This window comes from Pelodiscus sinensis, chromosome 20, assembly GCF_052426305.1.
Source record: "Pelodiscus sinensis isolate ZL-2025 chromosome 20, ASM5242630v1, whole genome shotgun sequence".
NCBI lineage: Eukaryota > Metazoa > Chordata > Testudines > Trionychidae > Pelodiscus > Pelodiscus sinensis.
This window is the reverse complement of record NC_143071.1, coordinates 17,982,396-18,001,904: the sequence shown is the minus strand read 5'-3', so window position 1 is coordinate 18,001,904 and position 19,509 is coordinate 17,982,396. Positions and strand designations below refer to the sequence as shown.

General features: G+C 47.5%; 1 protein-coding gene across 2 annotated transcripts in view; it reads left to right on the top strand.

The window, feature by feature from the left end:
* Positions 1-19,226, top strand: part of HID1 (HID1 domain containing) — a 64,425-nt gene extending 45,199 nt beyond the window's left edge. Inside the window, exons 14-19 of one of the 2 annotated variants that reach the window (XM_075903704.2) lie at positions 2,756-2,983; positions 3,503-3,669; positions 10,617-10,697; positions 11,574-11,665; positions 12,138-12,296; positions 16,882-19,226. In XM_075903704.2, coding sequence (XP_075759819.1) covers positions 2,756-2,983; positions 3,503-3,669; positions 10,617-10,697; positions 11,574-11,665; positions 12,138-12,296; positions 16,882-16,945 — 791 coding nt within the window. In that variant the 3' untranslated portion in view covers positions 16,946-19,226. The remainder of the gene's footprint in view (positions 1-2,755; positions 2,984-3,502; positions 3,670-10,616; positions 10,698-11,573; positions 11,666-12,137; positions 12,297-16,881) is intronic. The other variant, XM_075903705.2, reaches the window with a different exon arrangement.
* The last annotated feature ends 283 nt before the right edge of the window (positions 19,227-19,509 follow it).

Here is a 19,509-nt window from a genome sequence, read left to right as displayed (position 1 = left end):
ACATGTTGTGAGTGCTTAATCGAAGAGGGAGGGATGAGGAGTCATGAACATAGACAACCGTTCTCCAGAATGTTAACTAGGCACTTGAATTAAATGGGTGTTAGCACAAAATAATTTTCAACAGTTTGACTTAAAATCCCTTCTTCTCTCAGGCTATGTCTAGATTGCAAGCCTCTTTCGAAAGAGAGTGTCTAGACTGCACGTGGAACTTTCGAAAAAGCAAGCCGCTTTTTCGAAAGAAAGCACCCAGTGAGTCTAGATGCTCTCTTTCGAAGAAGCCCTATTTACATTCAAGAACGCCTTCTTTCGAAAGAGCACTTTCGAAAGAAGGCGTTCTTCCTCGTGAAATGAGGTTTACTGCCGTCGAAAGAAAAGCCGCGTTCTTTCGATTTAATTTCGAAAGAACGCGGCTGCAGTCTAGACGCAGGTGAAGTTTTTTCGGAAAAAGGCTACTTTTTCCAAAAAAAACCCTGAGTCTGGACATAGCCTCAGAGTATGTATACACTGCATGCTTATTTCGAAATAAACTATTCTGGAATAATTATTCCAAAATAGCTTATTTTGAAATATCACGTCTACATTGCAGGGAAGCCTCAAAATTAGTTTGAGGCAGGCTTCCCTAATGTAGATGTGCTATCTCAATTTAGAACCTTGAGGCCCTGGGTAGGAATAACTTAGAATGGCCCTGGTAAGGGGCTATTTTGAAATAGCAGAAGTGGAGTATCTACATATGCCTTATTACAAAATAGCTGTTTTGGAGCAGGCATTATTCCTCGTAGAATGAGGTTTACAAATTTCAGAATAAGCTGTTCATTATTTCGAAATTATTTCAAAATAACGGAATGGCTGTATAGATGCTCACGGTGTTATTTCAAAATAACGCTAGTTATCTCGAAATAACAGTACAGTGTAGACGCACCCTCAGTTACTGAAATGTCCTTCCTTGGCTCTCCTGATGTCATCATTTCACTGGTTCTCCAATCTCCATAGTGAAGGTAAAGATTATATCAGGGTTATTTTTAGTAAAAGTCATAGACATGTCGCAGACAGTAAATAAAAATTCACAGAAACCTGTCTGTGACCTCTACTAAAAATAATGGAAAGGAGTCTGGGGAGAAAACTGAAGCCTGAGTCCCAGAGGGGAAGAGAACCTGAGCCGCACCACGGTAGTGTGGGTCCAGCACCCACTGCTACAGCTGCTGATGGCTCTAAGGTCTTTGCTGCAGCACCAGCAGCTGATAGCTCCGGGGTCCTCAAAGCGGCTCCAGCAGTTGATGGCTCTGGGGTCCCTGGTGCCTGCAGTGGCTCAGAACTCTGGGACTGATGGCTTGGAACTCCAGATGCTCCCCAGCCTGTAGTGGCTGGAAGCTGCAGATGCCCTCTACCAGCCGATAGCTCTGACTTCACCACCCCAGGGCTGAAGTGGAAAATACCATGGAGGTTTCTGGAAGTCATGGTATCTATGAACTTCATGATCTAATCATATTCTTAAACATATCTCAGGCCCTTTTTATCCACTATTTATTTTACAGAGTTTGTTTGTTTGATCAAGAACTCCTCCTAAATTATAAGAGCTAGAGCCTTCAAATGTGATATATGTCTTCCTCTTACTATAACTTAGAGCAATGTAAGGGTTTGGCTGTGCCAGGAAAACAGGATGTGCCTGGGATTGCTTCTCATAAAACCAGAAAAGAGACAGAATCATCAAATCAAGTACAGTCCTCAAAATTGACATAACTGAACAAATGTTGAAAGCAACTGAACCAAGTTCCACCTATGTTTTTCTCAATGAACTTTACAGGAAAGAGATACAATGGAGATATTTGCAGTATTGCTGTTTTGGCACAGCTAAATCAGTGCTTAAGATTTGAAAACTAGAAGAAAATGTTATCGCAAAACACATTGTCTATAGCCCTTTTTTGGTAAAACATAGCAAATGAGAAGAGTTTATAGGGATGAAGTAAAAAAAAATACCTGATGGAATTCCCATTTAAAACATAAACTAAAATAAAATGGGCAAAGTTTAACAATCCTTTTTAAAAGAAATAAATATTAACTGAAATAAAAATTAACTTCATAAAAGTAACACTGTATTTTTGAAAAATACAACCATTTAAATAAACATTTCCTTTTATTTTCCAAATATACCCCAACTTTTAATTGAGTTAAGGATCTGAGCAACACAACGTAAATGTACTAGTCTGTCATAAAGAGCACAAGTCCAGTTTCCACTTTGTCCCCTTTATTGGTGGAGGTGAGGCTTTCTGAACTGCGAGGTTCCCTGTTAATACATGTTGGGTGCATCTAGACTGGAAAGATTTTGCGCAAAAGCAACCGATTTTGCGCAAAACTTGCCAGCTGTCAACACTGGCCGCTTGAATTTGCGCAAGAGCACTGACTTTGTAATGTACAAAATCAGTGCTTCTTGTGCAAATACTTTCACACTCCCGCTCAGGAAAAAGCCCTCTTGCGCAAGAATCGGAGCTTTCTTGCGCAAAATCTTGTCTAGACTGGCCACGGATGCTTTTGCGCAAAAGCACTTTTTGTGCAAAAGCATCCGTGCCAATTTAGACGTGCTTTTGCGGAAATACTTTTAACGGAAAAGTTTTTCTGTTATTTCCACAAAGTCATGCCAGTCTAGACGCAGCCGTTGGGTTAATGTGTTCCCACTGGGATGCCCAGCTTCCTGGTGGTAGATCATGTTAGAGATCTGAGAACCTTCCTTCTCCACTCATTTTGTTTCTGTGATTCCTAGGGAATTCCAACCTGGTCTATGCCATTATCCGTAAGCGGAACGTGTTCCATCAGCTGGCCAACTTGCCCACGGATGCTCAGACTATCCAGAAAGCTCTGCAGCGCAAGAAGAAGACTCCAGAGCCCATTTCTCGCACCAACTCCCAGGATGGGCTCTCCATGGAAGGGTCCCGCCCTGCTGCTCCCGCTGAGCCAGGGACACTGAAGACCAGTTTGGTGGCAACTCCAGGTCAGCCTTAGTTTACCTTCAGAATGGGGTTGGGTGAGGAGGGAGCCTTCTCTACAAGATGTGTCCAGGACTCAGCCTTCTCCTGGCTTTTGGAAAAGTCTATGGGTTAGTCTATGGGAGTGAGATGCACCCGTGTAACAATATTGGTTTAAAAATAATTAATGTTAAACTGGCACAGAAAGCGGTGGGCACTCTTAGGATCAGAGTGGCTTGATGCAATTTAGTCTAAATCAGTTAGGAACTGGTTTAGCTCAACTGAAATGAGCCACTCTGAGTGAAGAGCCTCCCACGTAGCCTTTTGCCCCAGTTTATCTGTTTGGATTCAAGCCTGCTATTATGCCAGTGACTGTTGTTCCTATAGACATGATCATTCCTTGCTCTGTGGGGAGCAGGGTGGGAGTGGGGGTTATGGCAAAGGGAGAGAATTTCAGATGGAAACACAGGTGCAGGGAATTTGTTTCTGTAGGTCAGGCCACTTTAAAGCTCTTGCTTAGACTTTCTAACTCCCTCTGAATTCAGGCATTGACAAGCTTACAGAGAAATCACAGGTGTCGGAAGATGGGACCATGCGCTCCCTAGAGCCAGAGTCTTCCCAGTCTCCTTCAGAGGGTAGCCCGGCTGCTGTCGTTAGTGATACAGAGTCCTGGAGCGGGGTAAGGCCCTATGCTCCTCTCCTGCATGGAAAGGTCTGTAAAATGAAACCAAATGAGTGAAAGTCTATGAACCCCAAAGAATAGACCCTGATAAAGTCCATACAAGGATGGCCTTCATCCCGGGGTAAAGTGTATGGTCTGAAGGTGGGTTGAAAGGCAGTAGAATATAAAAGCTGCTAGCCTTGCCTTCTTTCCCCACAGGGCTTAACTGGGACTAGTTCCACTGTTTGTGCTAAGGAGATGCTTCATGCTCTGTGAATCACCCTCGTGCCGGACTCCCAGGCCTTTGTGACAGTGTCAGCCAGCTCCTTTCCCATCTAGAACCACCAAGCAGTACTATTCCAGTTCCAGCAGAGCCAGTCTGCTCTTTTATTGTATGCCATTAAATCTTTAGTTAGCCCTTTCTGTGAAGCACTCCAAACCCTGAGGCGCTTTCTCAGGGCACACCTCATGTGGTCATACGGGGTTTGTCCCTGATAGGGAAGGAAAGGCATGTTTATAGACTTGGCTCTACTCAAGCACTCATTCCTAGTGCCCCAGGAAAATCTCCTAATTTTTGGTACAAAATTTCATTTTATTTTTGGGGAATTTCTTGCTATTTCATTTTATCCCAGGGCTCTGCCCCCTGGCAGTGAGGTGCTGTGGGGGTATGGGTTGCTGAGCAAAGCATCCCGCACCCAGGTTGTAGTGGCAATTCCTCTCCTATGGGGCTGGGGCTGGCTCTCTACTCTCGGCGAGACCTCATAATGCCACATTACAGTGCCCAGAGCAGGGAGCTGGGCCCCTCCCAGCCCCATGAACAGGAGCGACAGGGTCCACTGCTGTGTAGCCTTTGTTTTATGCCATTTCAGTCATTTTTCATTTTATTTTTGGTGGTTTGCATTTGAGAAAAGCATGATGTTCCTATCCTTTATTCACCACTGTGTTTTGCTTCCCTATGAACATTGCACCTCCAGCCACTAGAGGGCAAAACTATCTTTGCACAATGTGTGACTTTTTCCCAGCAACTGGGTTCCCTCAGCCTTGTTTAGTCAAGCCCATCTGTATAAGCTCAACCCATGTAGAACAGAAGTGGGCAGGGGGCAGTGGGTTGGCATATGCTAGAACCTGCCTAGAGTGAACCTGGGTAAAGTAAAACTCCATCCACAGTGAAAGTAGATTTTCATACCTAGGAGCCCTAGTCACAAACCAGTAGCCCTGGATTGCCTTGGGGCATTGTGATACGCAGATTATTTCACACACAGGCAACCTCTGCTTACAGCTGTCCTGGAAAAACTGACTTCACTATAAGAATCTTAGACTGCTTTCAGTAACATTTGAGATGAACCAGAGTTGCAGAATTTGCATCCAGGTTTCAGCCTCCTCCTTGAAAGCTGGCAGAGATTCCAAGAGCTGGTCCCTGAAGAACTTTTCTGGGGAGACCCAGGCTGATCTCCGCTCTCCTTTAAAACAAATCCAGTTTCTTCCCTTTTCCCTTGGGAAGATGTCTGGGAAATGTAAACTGCTTTCTCGGTCTGAAAGTTTGTTCCTGATTTTCCTTCATGATCCCTGGTTATTCATGGCCTATGTCCCCTCATCCCCATGGCTGCCTAGGACAGGATTTTGAGACATGTGAAACCTTCCAACATGGGCTCCTTGCTAGTTGCACAGGATCGAGTCCAATATGTGACCATCATGGGGTGCTGTGGCTAGGCTGCTTCTTATGTGCACTTGGGCTGCTGCAAAATCCGTTTCTATTGCTTGCTGGCTGCCTGCAGCTGAACAACTGCTATAGCACTGTAGATTTAGCAGTTCAAAGACACTGTGGTGGGCTAATGTGCTGAGCAAGGGACCCCCCCATCTCCTCTAATGACCGTGTCTGTGGCATTAGCTATATACATGCTTCGAGTCTGAGCACGTGGCTCAAAGGCAGGATTGGGGCATGAAGCCCAATCCTGAAGCCATCTACAGAGGCAAGCAACTACGTGCATGAGTCCAACAGGGCTATTTGCATCCTTAAGTGTTTGTAGAACTGGGGCAAATAGTAGACTTGATGGGATGAGCAGCCAAACCTAGGGAGTGGTGGGGTGAGAAAGGGTCGGAATTATAATAGTGTAGTCACATGGTGACTCAGTTTAGGCATGTTCCCCCTCCATGAATCCACGTTGATCCAGTTGGTTCAAACCATCTAAACAAAGTCAGCAGGGAACGCTTGAGTGCATCATGTCCTTTTTCTAAACTGGCTGTTTCCACACTCTTCCCGCTCGTAAGACCCTTAGCCCAGTAGCATGATGTTCAGTCTCCTTCCCACGCTGAGTTAAAATGCTCTGCAGAGCCAATTGCAGTGATTCCTTATCAGTGGGAACCATCTCGAAAGCATCTTTGTTTAACATATTGCAGCATAATTCCATCCAATGTCCCCTAAATATGTCAGCAGTGAGCCTGACGCAAAGTGGTGGCGGGGAGGGGGAAGGGCTATAGGGGAAAGAGGAGGAGGAAGGGGGCCAGGGCTGGTCTGCTAAAGCAAGTATTTTTAGGAATGTATTTTTAGAAGCTTGATTGAAAGAGGGTGCTGACACTGAGCCATAAAGATGTTCTAACTGCAAACATTGTGAAACCACCTTATCATTCAGATGTTAAATAGACCAGAATAAATACATTTCTGAGAACTGAGATCCCCACCTTGTTTTCCTGATCCTCCCCATGCTCTCATAATGCTGGCTTTGGCCCTGGGTCACCAGGTTAGTTAAATACCTGTCTTTAAGCACAGGACTAGCTCCATCAAAGACAGCTTAAGTAGCTTGCAGAATCAAGGCCTTCATTCTCTAGGGTTCTGAGGAATTAGCTGCGCGCATAGTCAGACTTAACTGGAGGATCAGTGACATTCCAATGCCCGGCTGACCTGCCTGTCAACTCATGCAGGGATGGCTGATGCCTCTGTGAGCAGAGAGGGAGACAGTGACCTCAGGAATTGAGAACTGGTCCCAATAAACTCGTTGAGGGGGTGTTTATGCTAACCCCTAGAAATGACAATATAAAAGTGATTTGCAAAAGAAAATCAGACTCCTTTTTACCCTGTCCAAAGAAGGCCTGAAATAATTTTATAAAAAGGGTATTTGTCCAGCATTTTGCAATAGATATTCAAATCTAGTCTTCTAGGAAAACATGGCAGATGCGGAGTGACTAGAGAACTGGGAGGATTATGATAGCATTAGTCTCAAGGGAGTAAAACCAGTGTAGTTGAGAGGGGAAGAGGTTTGTTTAAGAACTATTTAAGAACATAAGACTATTTAAGCGATGAGGAGTCCTGTGGCACCTTATAGACTAACTGAAGTGTAGGAGCATAAGCTTTCGTGGGCAAAGACCCACTTCGTCAGATGCATGTAGTGGAAATTTCCAGAGGCAGGAATAAATATGCAGGCCAGGATCAGGCTGGAGATGACCAGGTGGATCCAATCAAGGAGGATGAGGCCCACTTCTAGCAGCTGATCTGGAGGTGTGAATTCCAAGAGAATAGAAGCTGCTTTTGTAGTTAGCAAGCCATTCACAGTCTTTGTTTAATCCAGAGTTGATTGTGTCAAACTTAAAGATGAACTGTAGCTCAGCAGTTTCTCTTTGAAGTCTGGTCCTGAAGTTTTTTTGCTGCAGGATAGCTACTTTTAGATCTGCAATTGTGTGTCCAGGAAGATTGAAGTGTTCCCCTACAGGTTTTTGTATGTTGCCATTCCTAATATCAGATTTGTGTCCATTGATTCTTTTACGTAGGGACTGTCCTGTTTGGCCGATGTATATAGCAGTGGGGCATTGTTGGCACATGATGGCATATATTACGTTGGTGGATGTGCAGGAGAATGTACCAGTGACAGTATGGCTGATCTGGTTAGGTCCTGTGATGGTGTTGCTGGTGTATATATGTGGGCAGAGTTGGCACCGAGGTTTGTTGCAAGGATTGGTTCCTGAGTTCGAGTTATTATGGTGCGGTGTGTAGTTGCTGGTGAGAATATGCTTCAGGTTGGCGGGTTGTCTGTGGGCAAGGACCGGCCTACCTCCCAAGGCCTGTGAGAGCGAGGGATCATTGTCCAGGATGGGCTGAAGATCACTAATGATGCGTTGGAGAGGTTTTAGCTGGGGACTGTAGGTGATGGCCAGTGGTGTTCTGTTGGTTTCTTTCTTGGGCTTGTCCCGTAGCAGGAGGCTTCTGGGTACACGTCTGGCTCTGTCAATCTGTCTCCTCACTTCCTCGTGTGGGTATCGCAGTTTACAGAATGCTTGTTGAAGGTCTTGTAGGTGTAGGTCTCTGTCTGAGGGGTTGGAGCATATGCGGTTGTACCTCAGTGCTTGGCTGTAAACAATGGATCGTGTGGTGTGTCCGGGATGGAAACTGGAGGCATGCAGGTAAGTATAGCGGTCGGTAGGTTTTCTGTATAGGGTGGTATTGATATGACCGTCACTTATTTGTATCGTGGTGTCCAGGAAATGGACCTCCCGTGTAGATTGGTCCATGCTGAGGTTGATGGTGGGGTGGAAGCTGTTGAAATCATGGTGAAATTCTTCCAGAGTCTCCTTCCCATGGGTCCAGATGATGAAGATGTCATCGATGTAGCGTAGGTAGAGAAGGGGTGTAAGTGGACGAGAGCTGAGGAAGCGTTGTTCCAGGTCAGCCATAAAAATGTTGGCGTATTGTGGGGCCATGCGGGTGCCCATAGCAGTGCCACTGGTCTGGAGGCATTGGTCTCCAGACCAGTGGCACTGCTATGGGCACCCGCATGGCCCCACAATACGCCAACATTTTTATGGCTGACCTGGAACAACGCTTCCTCAGCTCTCGTCCACTTACACCCCTTCTCTACCTACGCTACATCGATGACATCTTCATCATCTGGACCCATGGGAAGGAGACTCTGGAAGAATTTCACCATGATTTCAACAGCTTCCACCCCACCATCAACCTCAGCATGGACCAATCTACACGGGAGGTCCATTTCCTGGACACCACGATACAAATAAGTGACGGTCATATCAATACCACCCTATACAGAAAACCTACCGACCGCTATACTTACCTGCATGCCTCCAGTTTCCATCCCGGACACACCACACGATCCATTGTTTACAGCCAAGCACTGAGGTACAACCGCATATGCTCCAACCCCTCAGACAGAGACCTACACCTACAAGACCTTCAACAAGCATTCTGTAAACTGCGATACCCACACGAGGAAGTGAGGAGACAGATTGACAGAGCCAGACGTGTACCCAGAAGCCTCCTGCTACGGGACAAGCCCAAGAAAGAAACCAACAGAACACCACTGGCCATCACCTACAGTCCCCAGCTAAAACCTCTCCAACGCATCATTAGTGATCTTCAGCCCATCCTGGACAATGATCCCTCGCTCTCACAGGCCTTGGGAGGTAGGCCGGTCCTTGCCCACAGACAACCCGCCAACCTGAAGCATATTCTCACCAGCAACTACACACCGCACCATAATAACTCGAACTCAGGAACCAATCCTTGCAACAAACCTCGGTGCCAACTCTGCCCACATATATACACCAGCAACACCATCACAGGACCTAACCAGATCAGCCATACTGTCACTGGTACATTCTCCTGCACATCCACCAACGTAATATATGCCATCATGTGCCAACAATGCCCCACTGCTATATACGTCGGCCAAACAGGACAGTCCCTACGTAAAAGAATCAATGGACACAAATCTGATATTAGGAATGGCAACATACAAAAACCTGTAGGGGAACACTTCAATCTTCCTGGACACACAATTGCAGATCTAAAAGTAGCTATCCTGCAGCAAAAAAACTTCAGGACCAGACTTCAAAGAGAAACTGCTGAGCTACAGTTCATCTTTAAGTTTGACACAATCAACTCTGGATTAAACAAAGACTGTGAATGGCTTGCTAACTACAAAAGCAGCTTCTATTCTCTTGGAATTCACACCTCCAGATCAGCTGCTAGAAGTGGGCCTCATCCTCCTTGATTGGATCCACCTGGTCATCTCCAGCCTGATCCTGGCCTGCATATTTATTCCTGCCTCTGGAAATTTCCACTACATGCATCTGACGAAGTGGGTCTTTGCCCACGAAAGCTTATGCTCCTACACTTCAGTTAGTCTATAAGGTGCCACAGGACTCCTCATCGCTTCTGCAGATTCAGACTAACACGGCTACCCCTCTGATACTTAAGACTATTTAAGAACATAAGAACGGCCATATGGGGTCAGACCAATGGTCCATCCAGCCCAATATCCTGTCTGCTGATAGTGGCCAATACCAGATGCCCCAGAGGGAGGGAACACAACAGGTAAACTTCACGTGATCCCTCCCCTGTCTCCCACTTCCAGGAAAACAGAGGCTAAGGCCACCATTCTTACCCTTCCTGACTCATAGCCATTGATAGACCTAACCTCCATGAACCTTTCTAGCTCCTTTTTTAACTCTGTTAAAGCCCTAGCCTTCACCGCATCCTCTGGCCAAGAGTTCCAGAGGTTGACTGTGACTTGGCCAAGGCTCTCAAAAGAGACCAGTGATTTTGAATCTGTATTTTGGTTTCTCTCCTAAGACACCCAGTCTCAGAAAAATGGATCCTGTTAAGGTGTCGCAAGTTGGTCACCAAAAATGGCGTCATCCCTCTTTTTTGTTTTAATCCATGTGTGACTCAAACCTTCTTTCCATATCAGAGAGAAGCAAAAACCAGGCCCATACTCATTTTCCCCCCTCATGTAAGTTCCCTTAACTAGTTGCCACTTCCTCACACAGTTTGACCCCTACTAAACCCAGGCCATTTCGCAGTTAAAGGCTAGTGCATTAGACCCAACAGTGGGCAATGAAATGCTAGTGTTGATACCTTTTCTCTGGGGACCTGGCCAGCTGCTTTGCATAGTGATTCCCAGGGTGGCCAGAAGGAAGAGAGAGGGTTCAGCAGAAAAAATACAGCTGACTATTCCATGCTTGTACTGACTTGGAGTGTATTTTAATAGGAGGTATCGCAGCCCAAACGGGACCGAAGGCGTCTGTCCAGTGCATCCTTGAGTGGGCAGTGGACGCCGACTCCTGACTGGGTGAGAGGAACAGGAATGGGGAAACGTCCAAGGAAGGGAACTGGGTAGAACTGCTGTTTGCAAAACTGGGATTTCCCAGCTGCGCCGAGATATTGCTGCAGACAGGTCTCTCTGCAGAGATTGCCACTGACTTGGGGCCTGATCCAAAGCTAAGAGATTGATTCCCATAGACTCAGCGCGTTTTGGGTCAGGCCTTGGGTCCGCATCCAGGCTTCTCTACTAATGTGATAGGCCTTACAAAGAGACCTTAGTCTGGATATATCCCTCTTCAGGGCTTCCCACTGTCAGGCTGTTTGTCCCACTAGATACACATCCCTCTTCAGGGATTTCCAAATCTGAATATTCAGCATATTGTGAGTAGAGATACTTGAGTTGCTAAACATTAAGGCTGTGTCTACACTGGGCCACTTATTCCGGAAAAGCAGCCGCTTTTCCGGAATAATTTGCCAGCTGGCTACACTGGCTGCCTGCTTTTCCGGAAAAGCAATGACAATCTACTGTAAAATTGTCAGTGTTTTTCCGGAAAAACTATGCTGCTCCTGTTCGGGCAAAAGTCCTTTTCCGGAAAAACTGTTCCGGAAAAGGGCCAGTATAGACAGCACAGTAGTCTTTTCTGCAAAAAAGCCCCGATCGCGAAAATGATGATTGGGGCTTTTTTGCGGAAAAGCGCGACTACATTGGCCACGGATGCTTTTCCGGAAAAGCATCCTGCCAATGTAGACGTACTTTTTCCGGAAATACTTATAACGGAAAACTGTTCTGTTTTAAGCATTTCCGGAAAAGGGTGCCAGTGTAGACGTAGCCTAACACAAACTGTGAGCTAGTTATACCATCTTCTTGGGGCACCAATCTCATTGGGGGGCTTTTCACCCACAGGTGCTGTCTTGGAAATCAAAGCTGCCTCTGCAGACAATCATGCGGCTCTTACAGGTGCTGGTCCCCCAGGTGGAGAAGATCTGCATTGATAAGTAAGTGTGGGGTGTTACCTAAGAGGAGACTAGGGGTTGATTGGAGGCTGCCTGTGAGCAGCTAACGGATAGGAAGTGATCTGGGAGACTATCCAGGATTTTATTAGGGATGTACTTGAGTGTGTGCTGAATGTCCAGGAAATCAGGGTACTAATTAAAATTCATCTCTTTTTTGTTTGTTTTTTTACTCTTGTACTTTCAGCTGTATTTACAACCTCAGCAGCTACCAGGTGCTAGAGCTCTCCCCAGACTTGCTGTTTATTTCATCCCTTATATAATCTCCTCTTTTCAGCAGGAGCAGCTCAGGAGTCTCGTCCAGAGGCTCCTTGTGTGTGTGTATCTGTCCATGCTCAGTTTGTATGTGTGTGTTTGGATCAGTCCTTTCTGCGGCAGCTGATCCCACAAATCACATCCGAAGATGTCATAGATGCTCACGTGTTCTCTCTCTCTCTCTCTCTCTCTCTGCTTGCAGGGGCCTCACAGATGAATCTGAAATCCTCAAGTTCTTGCAGCATGGCACTCTAGTGGGATTGTTACCTGTCCCTCACCCCATCCTGATCCGCAAGTACCAGGCTAACTCGGGCACTGCCATGTGGTTCCGAACCTACATGTGGGGAGTTATTTATTTAAGGTAAACCAGCTAGATGCCCATCTAAGCCCATCTTTTCCTGGTAATAGAAAAGATTCTGTGCAAATTCATATCCTGTAAATCAAACTGCTCACAGCTTGGCTTTTTCTAGCCTCTCCCTCCCTCAGTTGGTGTAGAACACTGGGAGAACATATAGCTACGTTAGGTCATGTCTTTTCCAGCAGCAGATGCTATAAGGAACGGTGTAGAAAAGCTGGCAGTGGGAGAGCACAATTGCTCCTGTGCCTACATCTCCAAGCAGGAGGGGTTGCAGGGAAATAATGGAGGAGCACTGCACTGCCTGCGTGGGCTCTTGCAAATCCTCCTGTCTCTGCCTTTATTCACAGGAGACACCACACGGCACTGGGGCGGAGCTCACAGCCAGTGTTTCCTCTAAGTTTTTCCAACTATGAGCAGAGGGAGTTTTGGCTTGTGCACCAATACTGAGGTCACGTGCGCTGGTTTGGATGTGTGCTGCCGTGGCACCCAATTTTATTTATTTATTTAAATATTTTTACCCCGCCTTTCTATTTAAAATATTCAAAGTGGCTTACAAAAAACCACAATACAAATATATATATATATATATATATATATATAAATTTAAAATATGAGACCCCAGAGGGACATAACCAGCTAAAAACATATAGAGAGGAGGAACACGCACATCCAAACTCAACCATTAATAAAAGCACGAATAAAAAGGGCGGCTTTAGCCTGACACCGAAACAACGCTAGCATTGGTGCCATGCGAATATCCCGAGGAAGAGAATTCCACAGCCTGGGAGCAAAAGCTGAGAATGCCTTGTTCCGCGTAGATGTTAAACTTATCTCCACAAGTGGGGGAAAACGAAGCAAAGCCTCCCCAGCTGACCTCAATCCCCAGGAAGGTTCATATGGGAGAAGACGGTCCTTCAGATACCCGGGACCCAACTCGTTTAAGGCTTTATAGGTCATAACTAAAACCTTAAATTGTGCCCGGAAACATACCAGAAGCCAGTGCAGCTGCCGAAGCACTGGCATAATGTGCTCCGTATAACTAGTGTTAGTTAAAACTCGAGCAGCCGCATTCTGGACCAGTTGAAGTTTCCGAAGGCTCTTTAGAGACAGCCCCACATAAAGCACATTACAGTAATCCAGTTGGGATGTAACAAGAACATGGATCACTGTGGCCAAGTCATGCTTGTTCAGTAAGGGTCGCAGCTGGTGGATCAAACGAAGTTGCCCAAAGGCACTCCTGGCCACCGAAAAAATCTGATTTTCAAATGTTAAAAAAGGGTCTAGGACAGTGGTCCGCAACATGGTGTCCGCGGACGCCATGGTGTCCGCGGACGCCATGGCGCCCACCGGGGGATTTCTGTGCGCCTGCTGAAACATCTGGGCTGGCCCCGCTCCTGGCGTGTGGCACATGCATGGTGCCGGCTCCAGGCACGGAACGCATGGGCGGCCCCTCTCCTGGGCGCAGGGCTGGCCCGGGGCACGTGGGTGGCCCCGGCCCCAGGACACATGTGTGGTGCCGGCCTAGAGCGCGTGGCTCGTGGACGGCCCTGGGCGCGCGACCCATGCGCGGTGCCGGCCCGGGGTGTGTTGCCGGCCCCTGCCCCCGGCGCGCGGCACATGCGCAGTGCCGACCTCGGGCGCATGGCTCGTGGGTGGCCCCGCCCCCGGGTGCGTGGCACATGCGTGGCCCCGCCCCCTGTGCCTGGCACGTGAGTGGCTCTGCCCCCAGGTACCCGGCAGCCACGCAACGTTGGGGACCACTGGTCTAGGAGGACTCTCAAGCTGCGTACTTGTTCTTTCAGGGGGAGAGTAACCCCATCTAGAACAGGTGCTATGCCACATTCCCGAACAGATCCCTCCTGATCCACAGGACCTCAGTCTTATCTGGGTTCAACTTCAGCTTATTTGACTTCATCCAAACCATCACTGCCTCCAGACACCGATTTAGATCAGTCACCACCACACCTGGTTCTAATGTCACAGGGAAATAGAGTTGGGTGTCATCTGCATATTAATGGCACTGTCCTCCAAAACTCCTTATGATCTCTCCTAGCGGCTTCATGTAGATATTAAACAGTATAGGAGACAAGATGGAACCTTGTGGGACTCCATAGCACAATCGCCACGGGGTCAAATAGCAGCCCCCCAGCTCCGTATAACTAGTGTTAGTTAAAACTCAAGCAGCTGCATTCTGGACCAGTTGAAGTCCTTCTGAAAGTGTCCTGACAGGTAGGGCCGGAACCACCTCAAAACAGTGCTTCCAATACCCAGCTCTGCCAAGCGCCCCAGAAGAATATCATGGTCAATGGTATCAAAAGCCGCTGAGAGGTCTAAGAGAATCAACAGAGATGCACTCCCCCTGTCTATCTCCTGGCGTAAATCGTCTATCAGGGCAACCACGGCTGTTTCAGTTCCAAAACCAGGCCTAAAGCCAGACTGAAATGGATCGAAGTAGTCTGTTTCTTCCAAGAAAGCTTGGAGTTGCAATGCCACCACTCACTCGAGTACCTTGCCCAAGAAGGGAATATTAGCAATTGGGCGATAGTTATTTAAGTCATGTGGGTCCAGGGTTCTTCTTGAGTAACGGTTTTATCACTGCCTCTTTCAAGGCAGCAGGAACCATACCAGATCTAAAAGACACATTAATAATCCCCTGGACCCAGCCAGTCATCCCTTCCCAGCTAGATTTAATAAGCCATGGAAGGGCAGGGGTCAAGTGAGCACATGGTCGGTCGCACTCCTCCAAGCACCTTGTCCACATCCTCAGTATGCAGTAGCTGAAATTGATCCAGAGAAAAAAGACTGAGTGGTGCATTCAACACATTCTGTGCCCCACTTAGATAGCAACCAGAGTCCAAATCCAACCGGATGCGGGTGATCTTGTTTGCAAAATGCTTTGCAAACAGATCACAGCGGAGGGGCCAAAGGCTCCTCTGTTTCGATATGAGTGCCAGACTGCAACAGGCACTACTCAAAACAATTCCGCTGGACGACATTGTGCGGATGCGATACGGATGGGGAAATAGCTTTTCTTTTCTGTCAGCACTGCCACAGAGTAAGCTCGCAGTTCAGCTCTAACCCGCAGTCGATCAGACTCAGCTCTAGTTCTCCTCCAGCGGCGTTCTAGCCGTCGCACAGACTGTTTTGCTGCCATCAGCTCCCCAGAAAACCAGGGAGCAAACTTGGCTCATCTGGTCTAAAGAGGGTGCTTAGAAGCAATCATATCAACTGCCCGGGCTACTTCTATGTTCCATATATTGACTAGGGCATCTACAGGACCATTTGCCATAATGGCTGAACAATCCCTCAGGGACCTCTGGAAACCCTCCGGATCCATCAGCCTCCGAGGGCGGATCTTAATTGGTCCTCCGCCTCTGTGGAGGGGAAGGTCAGCAGATAGTCTAAACTTGACCAGGTAGTGACCAGTCCATGACAAAGGGAGTGTAGCCACATCCTTTATCCCAAAAAGTCTATCACCCTTAGTCCAAAAAACCAAATCGAGTGTATAACCTGCAACATGTGTTGGGTCAGTTATTTCTTGGGATAGTCCTAGGGTGGTCATGGTATCCATAAAATCTCGGGCCGGACCAGAAAGACCAGCCTCAGCGTGGATATTAAAGTCCCCCAAGACCAAAAGCCCTCGGCATCCTCAATGCCACGTCCGAGACCACGTCGGCCAGCTCGAGCAGAGCATCTGCCGTATAGCGAGGTGGGCGGTACACAAGCAGCATATCCAATCTATCCTGGCCACCCAACATCAAGTACAGACACTCGAATCTGACACTTTGTTGGACCAAAACTCTAGCCAGTGAGATAGTATCTTGATAGACAATTGCCACCCAGCCGGGCACAATTGGGAAAAGTCAACATCTCCTCCACTCTCAGCCAGGTCTCTGTTACAAGCCAGGTCAGTCCCTTCATTCAGAATTAAATCGTGGATGACAGCTGTCTTCTGGGATACTGACCTGGCATTCAGCAACAGCACCCTCAGGGCTGATGGCCAGGTATAAAAGTTCCCAAAATTGTTAAGGCTGGGAACAGGACCGGAAAAAGGAATAGCACATAACTATCTAAACCTCATTCTAGTTTATTAACACACACACATTCCCAGCCAACAGAGCAGACCCTGCCCCCTCTGGCCATGAGGCATGTCCCATTCCCAGCTGCCAGAGCAGAACCCCCCGCCCCCCTCCGCCATGCGGCAGGTCCTGTCCTGGCTCCATCCACCAGAACAGGCCCCAGTTCCCCACCACGTGGCAGCCCTGACCACCGGAGCAGGCCTCCCCCTCCCGCCACATGGCAGCGGCAGGTCCCCGCTCCCTCCTCATGCTGTCTCAGCCGGCCCCGCTCCTGCTGGAGCAGCCACCTGCTGCACAGCTCTCCAGAGGAAGTGGATGGGGGAAGAATTTTTTGTGCGTGGCCAAGCAGGTGCACACCTTAGTGCAAAGCTATGCTCACAGCTACGGCATTCTTCTCTTTGCCAAGCGGCAAATGTCCTAATTCTTGTTATCCCCACTGACAAGATTTGAATGCCATCAACATTAATTTATTTCATGGAAAGTGATGCCACCGTCTCTTTCTCTTCCAGGAATGTGGATCCTCCCATCTGGTATGACACAGATGTGAAGCTGTTTGAAATTCAGCGAGTCTGAGATGGAGAAGGCACTTACTTCTGCTTCGAGAGAAACACTGGAAAGAAGGACCTTGCTGTGTGCTGCTTCATCACAGCTATTCCTGCATTTCATAGCCAGCTGAGAGACCAAATGGACAGTCGCTTCCATTTACCTACCTGTCATTTTAAGCTTTAATCAGGTTCAGCTCAGAGATACCAACCCGCCAGCCCACCTCCCTTCCTACCCCTCCCCCGGAATCCGGAGTGAGAGATGCCAAAGGAGTGCCCATTGTGGTTGTTGCACTAGAAGCCAGACCGTTCCTAGCTCTTCTGTCATTCTCTCACTCCTGGATTCTGTCTGGACACAAATCTGAATCTGACCAGCTGGGGGCTCTGATCTCCGCTCCCTCACCCCCGTCAGATTCACCATTTAAGAGACTCAGATGGTAAAGAGTTGAACTGGGTCTGTGAGGGAAACTGCTGCTGCTGCAGGATGTAGGTTTTTAAAATTATTTTAAAAATACATAATTTTTTTGTTGTTCTTTTCCAAAGAATTTATTCCAAGGCTCCGTAAGGTTGCAGGTCACCTTGCTGCTGCCTCTCCTCGCTGTACATGGCAGAGCGGGAGGATCTTTATTGAACAGCTATCTGAAAAGAGCATGCTAAAGGGAATCCTGTTTGTTAATCCACTTCATGTCTCTGTTTTGAGTCTCTCTTCCCTTCCCCTTGTATGGTTGCAGTAGCCAGGGCTTCCAGACAGTGTCCAAAGCTCTGCCCTTACCCCTTCTTCGCCACTTTGTCACTCCTTGCTGTAGACTTTTGCAGACCAAGAATAACGTTGTGCCCTTAGAAATGGGGTCTTTAAATGACCAGGGTATTTGTATCTAAAGCCACTTTGAATGGACTACTCAGCGGAAGGGGATCAGTGCAAAGGCTGGGAGGAAAGAGCTTGAGGTATCATCAAGCTCTTCCTTGCAAGGAGAAGGGAACAGTTTGTGTTGCTCTCAGTCAGCCTTCTCCAGCTGACTAAAAGGAGCATTGTCTGGCTTGGGAAGAAGCTATATCCCATCCCCCCTTTTTATGGAGCACATTGTCATGTCCTGTGGTGCAATGGTGAAAGGAATTGATTGTGTGCTGCTTTTTCAGGACAAGGAGTTAAAGGAAGGTCTTAGAGAAGTCTTATGAAGCATGTTGAAGGTAGCAGGAGAAAAGCAGCTAGGGACCAGTGGTCGGAGTGGCTGCTGTGGTAAAGTTGGATCCTTCAAGTAGATCTTGGTGGCTTCTGGGTTGACAAAGCAAGACTATTGGATCCCAGGCATGGCACAGCTAGGAACCTGTAGTTTGTAGGGAGGCCGCGAGATCACCTGCCTCAGTCATAAGAGATTGTGATGCTGAGCCTGATGCCGCAGTGGAGGGTTACAGTTCTGGAGAGGAGGGTGGGAGCCACAGGTGTTTCTGTTCCACTGGGAGGGTACTCCTGTTGTAGGCCAGCTGTCTTGGACCACACAATGAGAGGGATCCTCTCACGGACCAAGTCCTAATTCTCCTGCTGCTTAGTCGTTAGTGTTTTCTTTCTGCCGATGGCCCAGGACAGCCACTCATGAGCCTTAGCTTAGCACCACTGCTCTAGATAGCTCCATGTAAACTAGTCTCCCTACCTGTATGCAGGGGAAAGATGTGTAATGGGACAGCCACTTCGTAATTCTTCCTCTTGCAGGGAGGTCCATGGTGTGGTATGGGCAGCCACCATGTAGGAGTCTCTTTCTGGTTTAGTATGAGTAGCTCACTGATCTAGTTTCTAAGCAGTCTCACCTTCTGTGGGGCTGGTACTGGACTAAAGCCCCCAGCCCAATTCAGTATGATGAATAGCCTGGTGTATCCTCGAAGGACAAGGAGTAGATGAAGGGAGCCTTTTTTCTCTCCACCCCCAATGCATCTTGTCACCCCCCTCTCTGCCATCTGTATAAAGATAGTTCAGATTGAAGTCTATATTTTGCTTGGACTATCTCTCGACTGAAGAATGTGATTGGTGAAGCCCTGAGGGTGGGCCAACCTTTGATTGTTTCGCACTTGCACCTCACAGCTGGAGAAGGGGCTTCTAGTGTCCCAGATGCTTGCTTCTCCCCTCCCCGCCATGCACACTGGTTTTGTGGTATCTTCCATCCTTTCATTTTGCTTTGTGTATCTTATGTTCCTTTGTGAGTTCCTCTGCATTTTTATGTTCCTTGGTGTTTCAAGTCCAGTCTGTGTCCCCCGAAAATCAAATTGCACTGTAAACTATTTGCTTACCTACAGAGAGATAAAAATTATCTTAAACATGGCACCTGTTTGACTCTCTCTGTCCTATAGGGGGATTATGAACTTGTTTGTGTTACTTCTGTGGGCCTACTGCACGATTTATGTGACTGGAGAGTATGGTTTCTTGGTTTTCTTAGCAACAGGTGGCTTCCCACCTGATTATCTCTGGCAAACTTACCTGGCCTGTGCATTCCCAGTCTTTGATATGCCGTGGATAGAGTTTGTTAAAATGACTGAGGTCACGAGCTTCATAGGATTCGAACATAGGATTAGATACTTATATGAAAAGCTGGAAGATTTACCCAG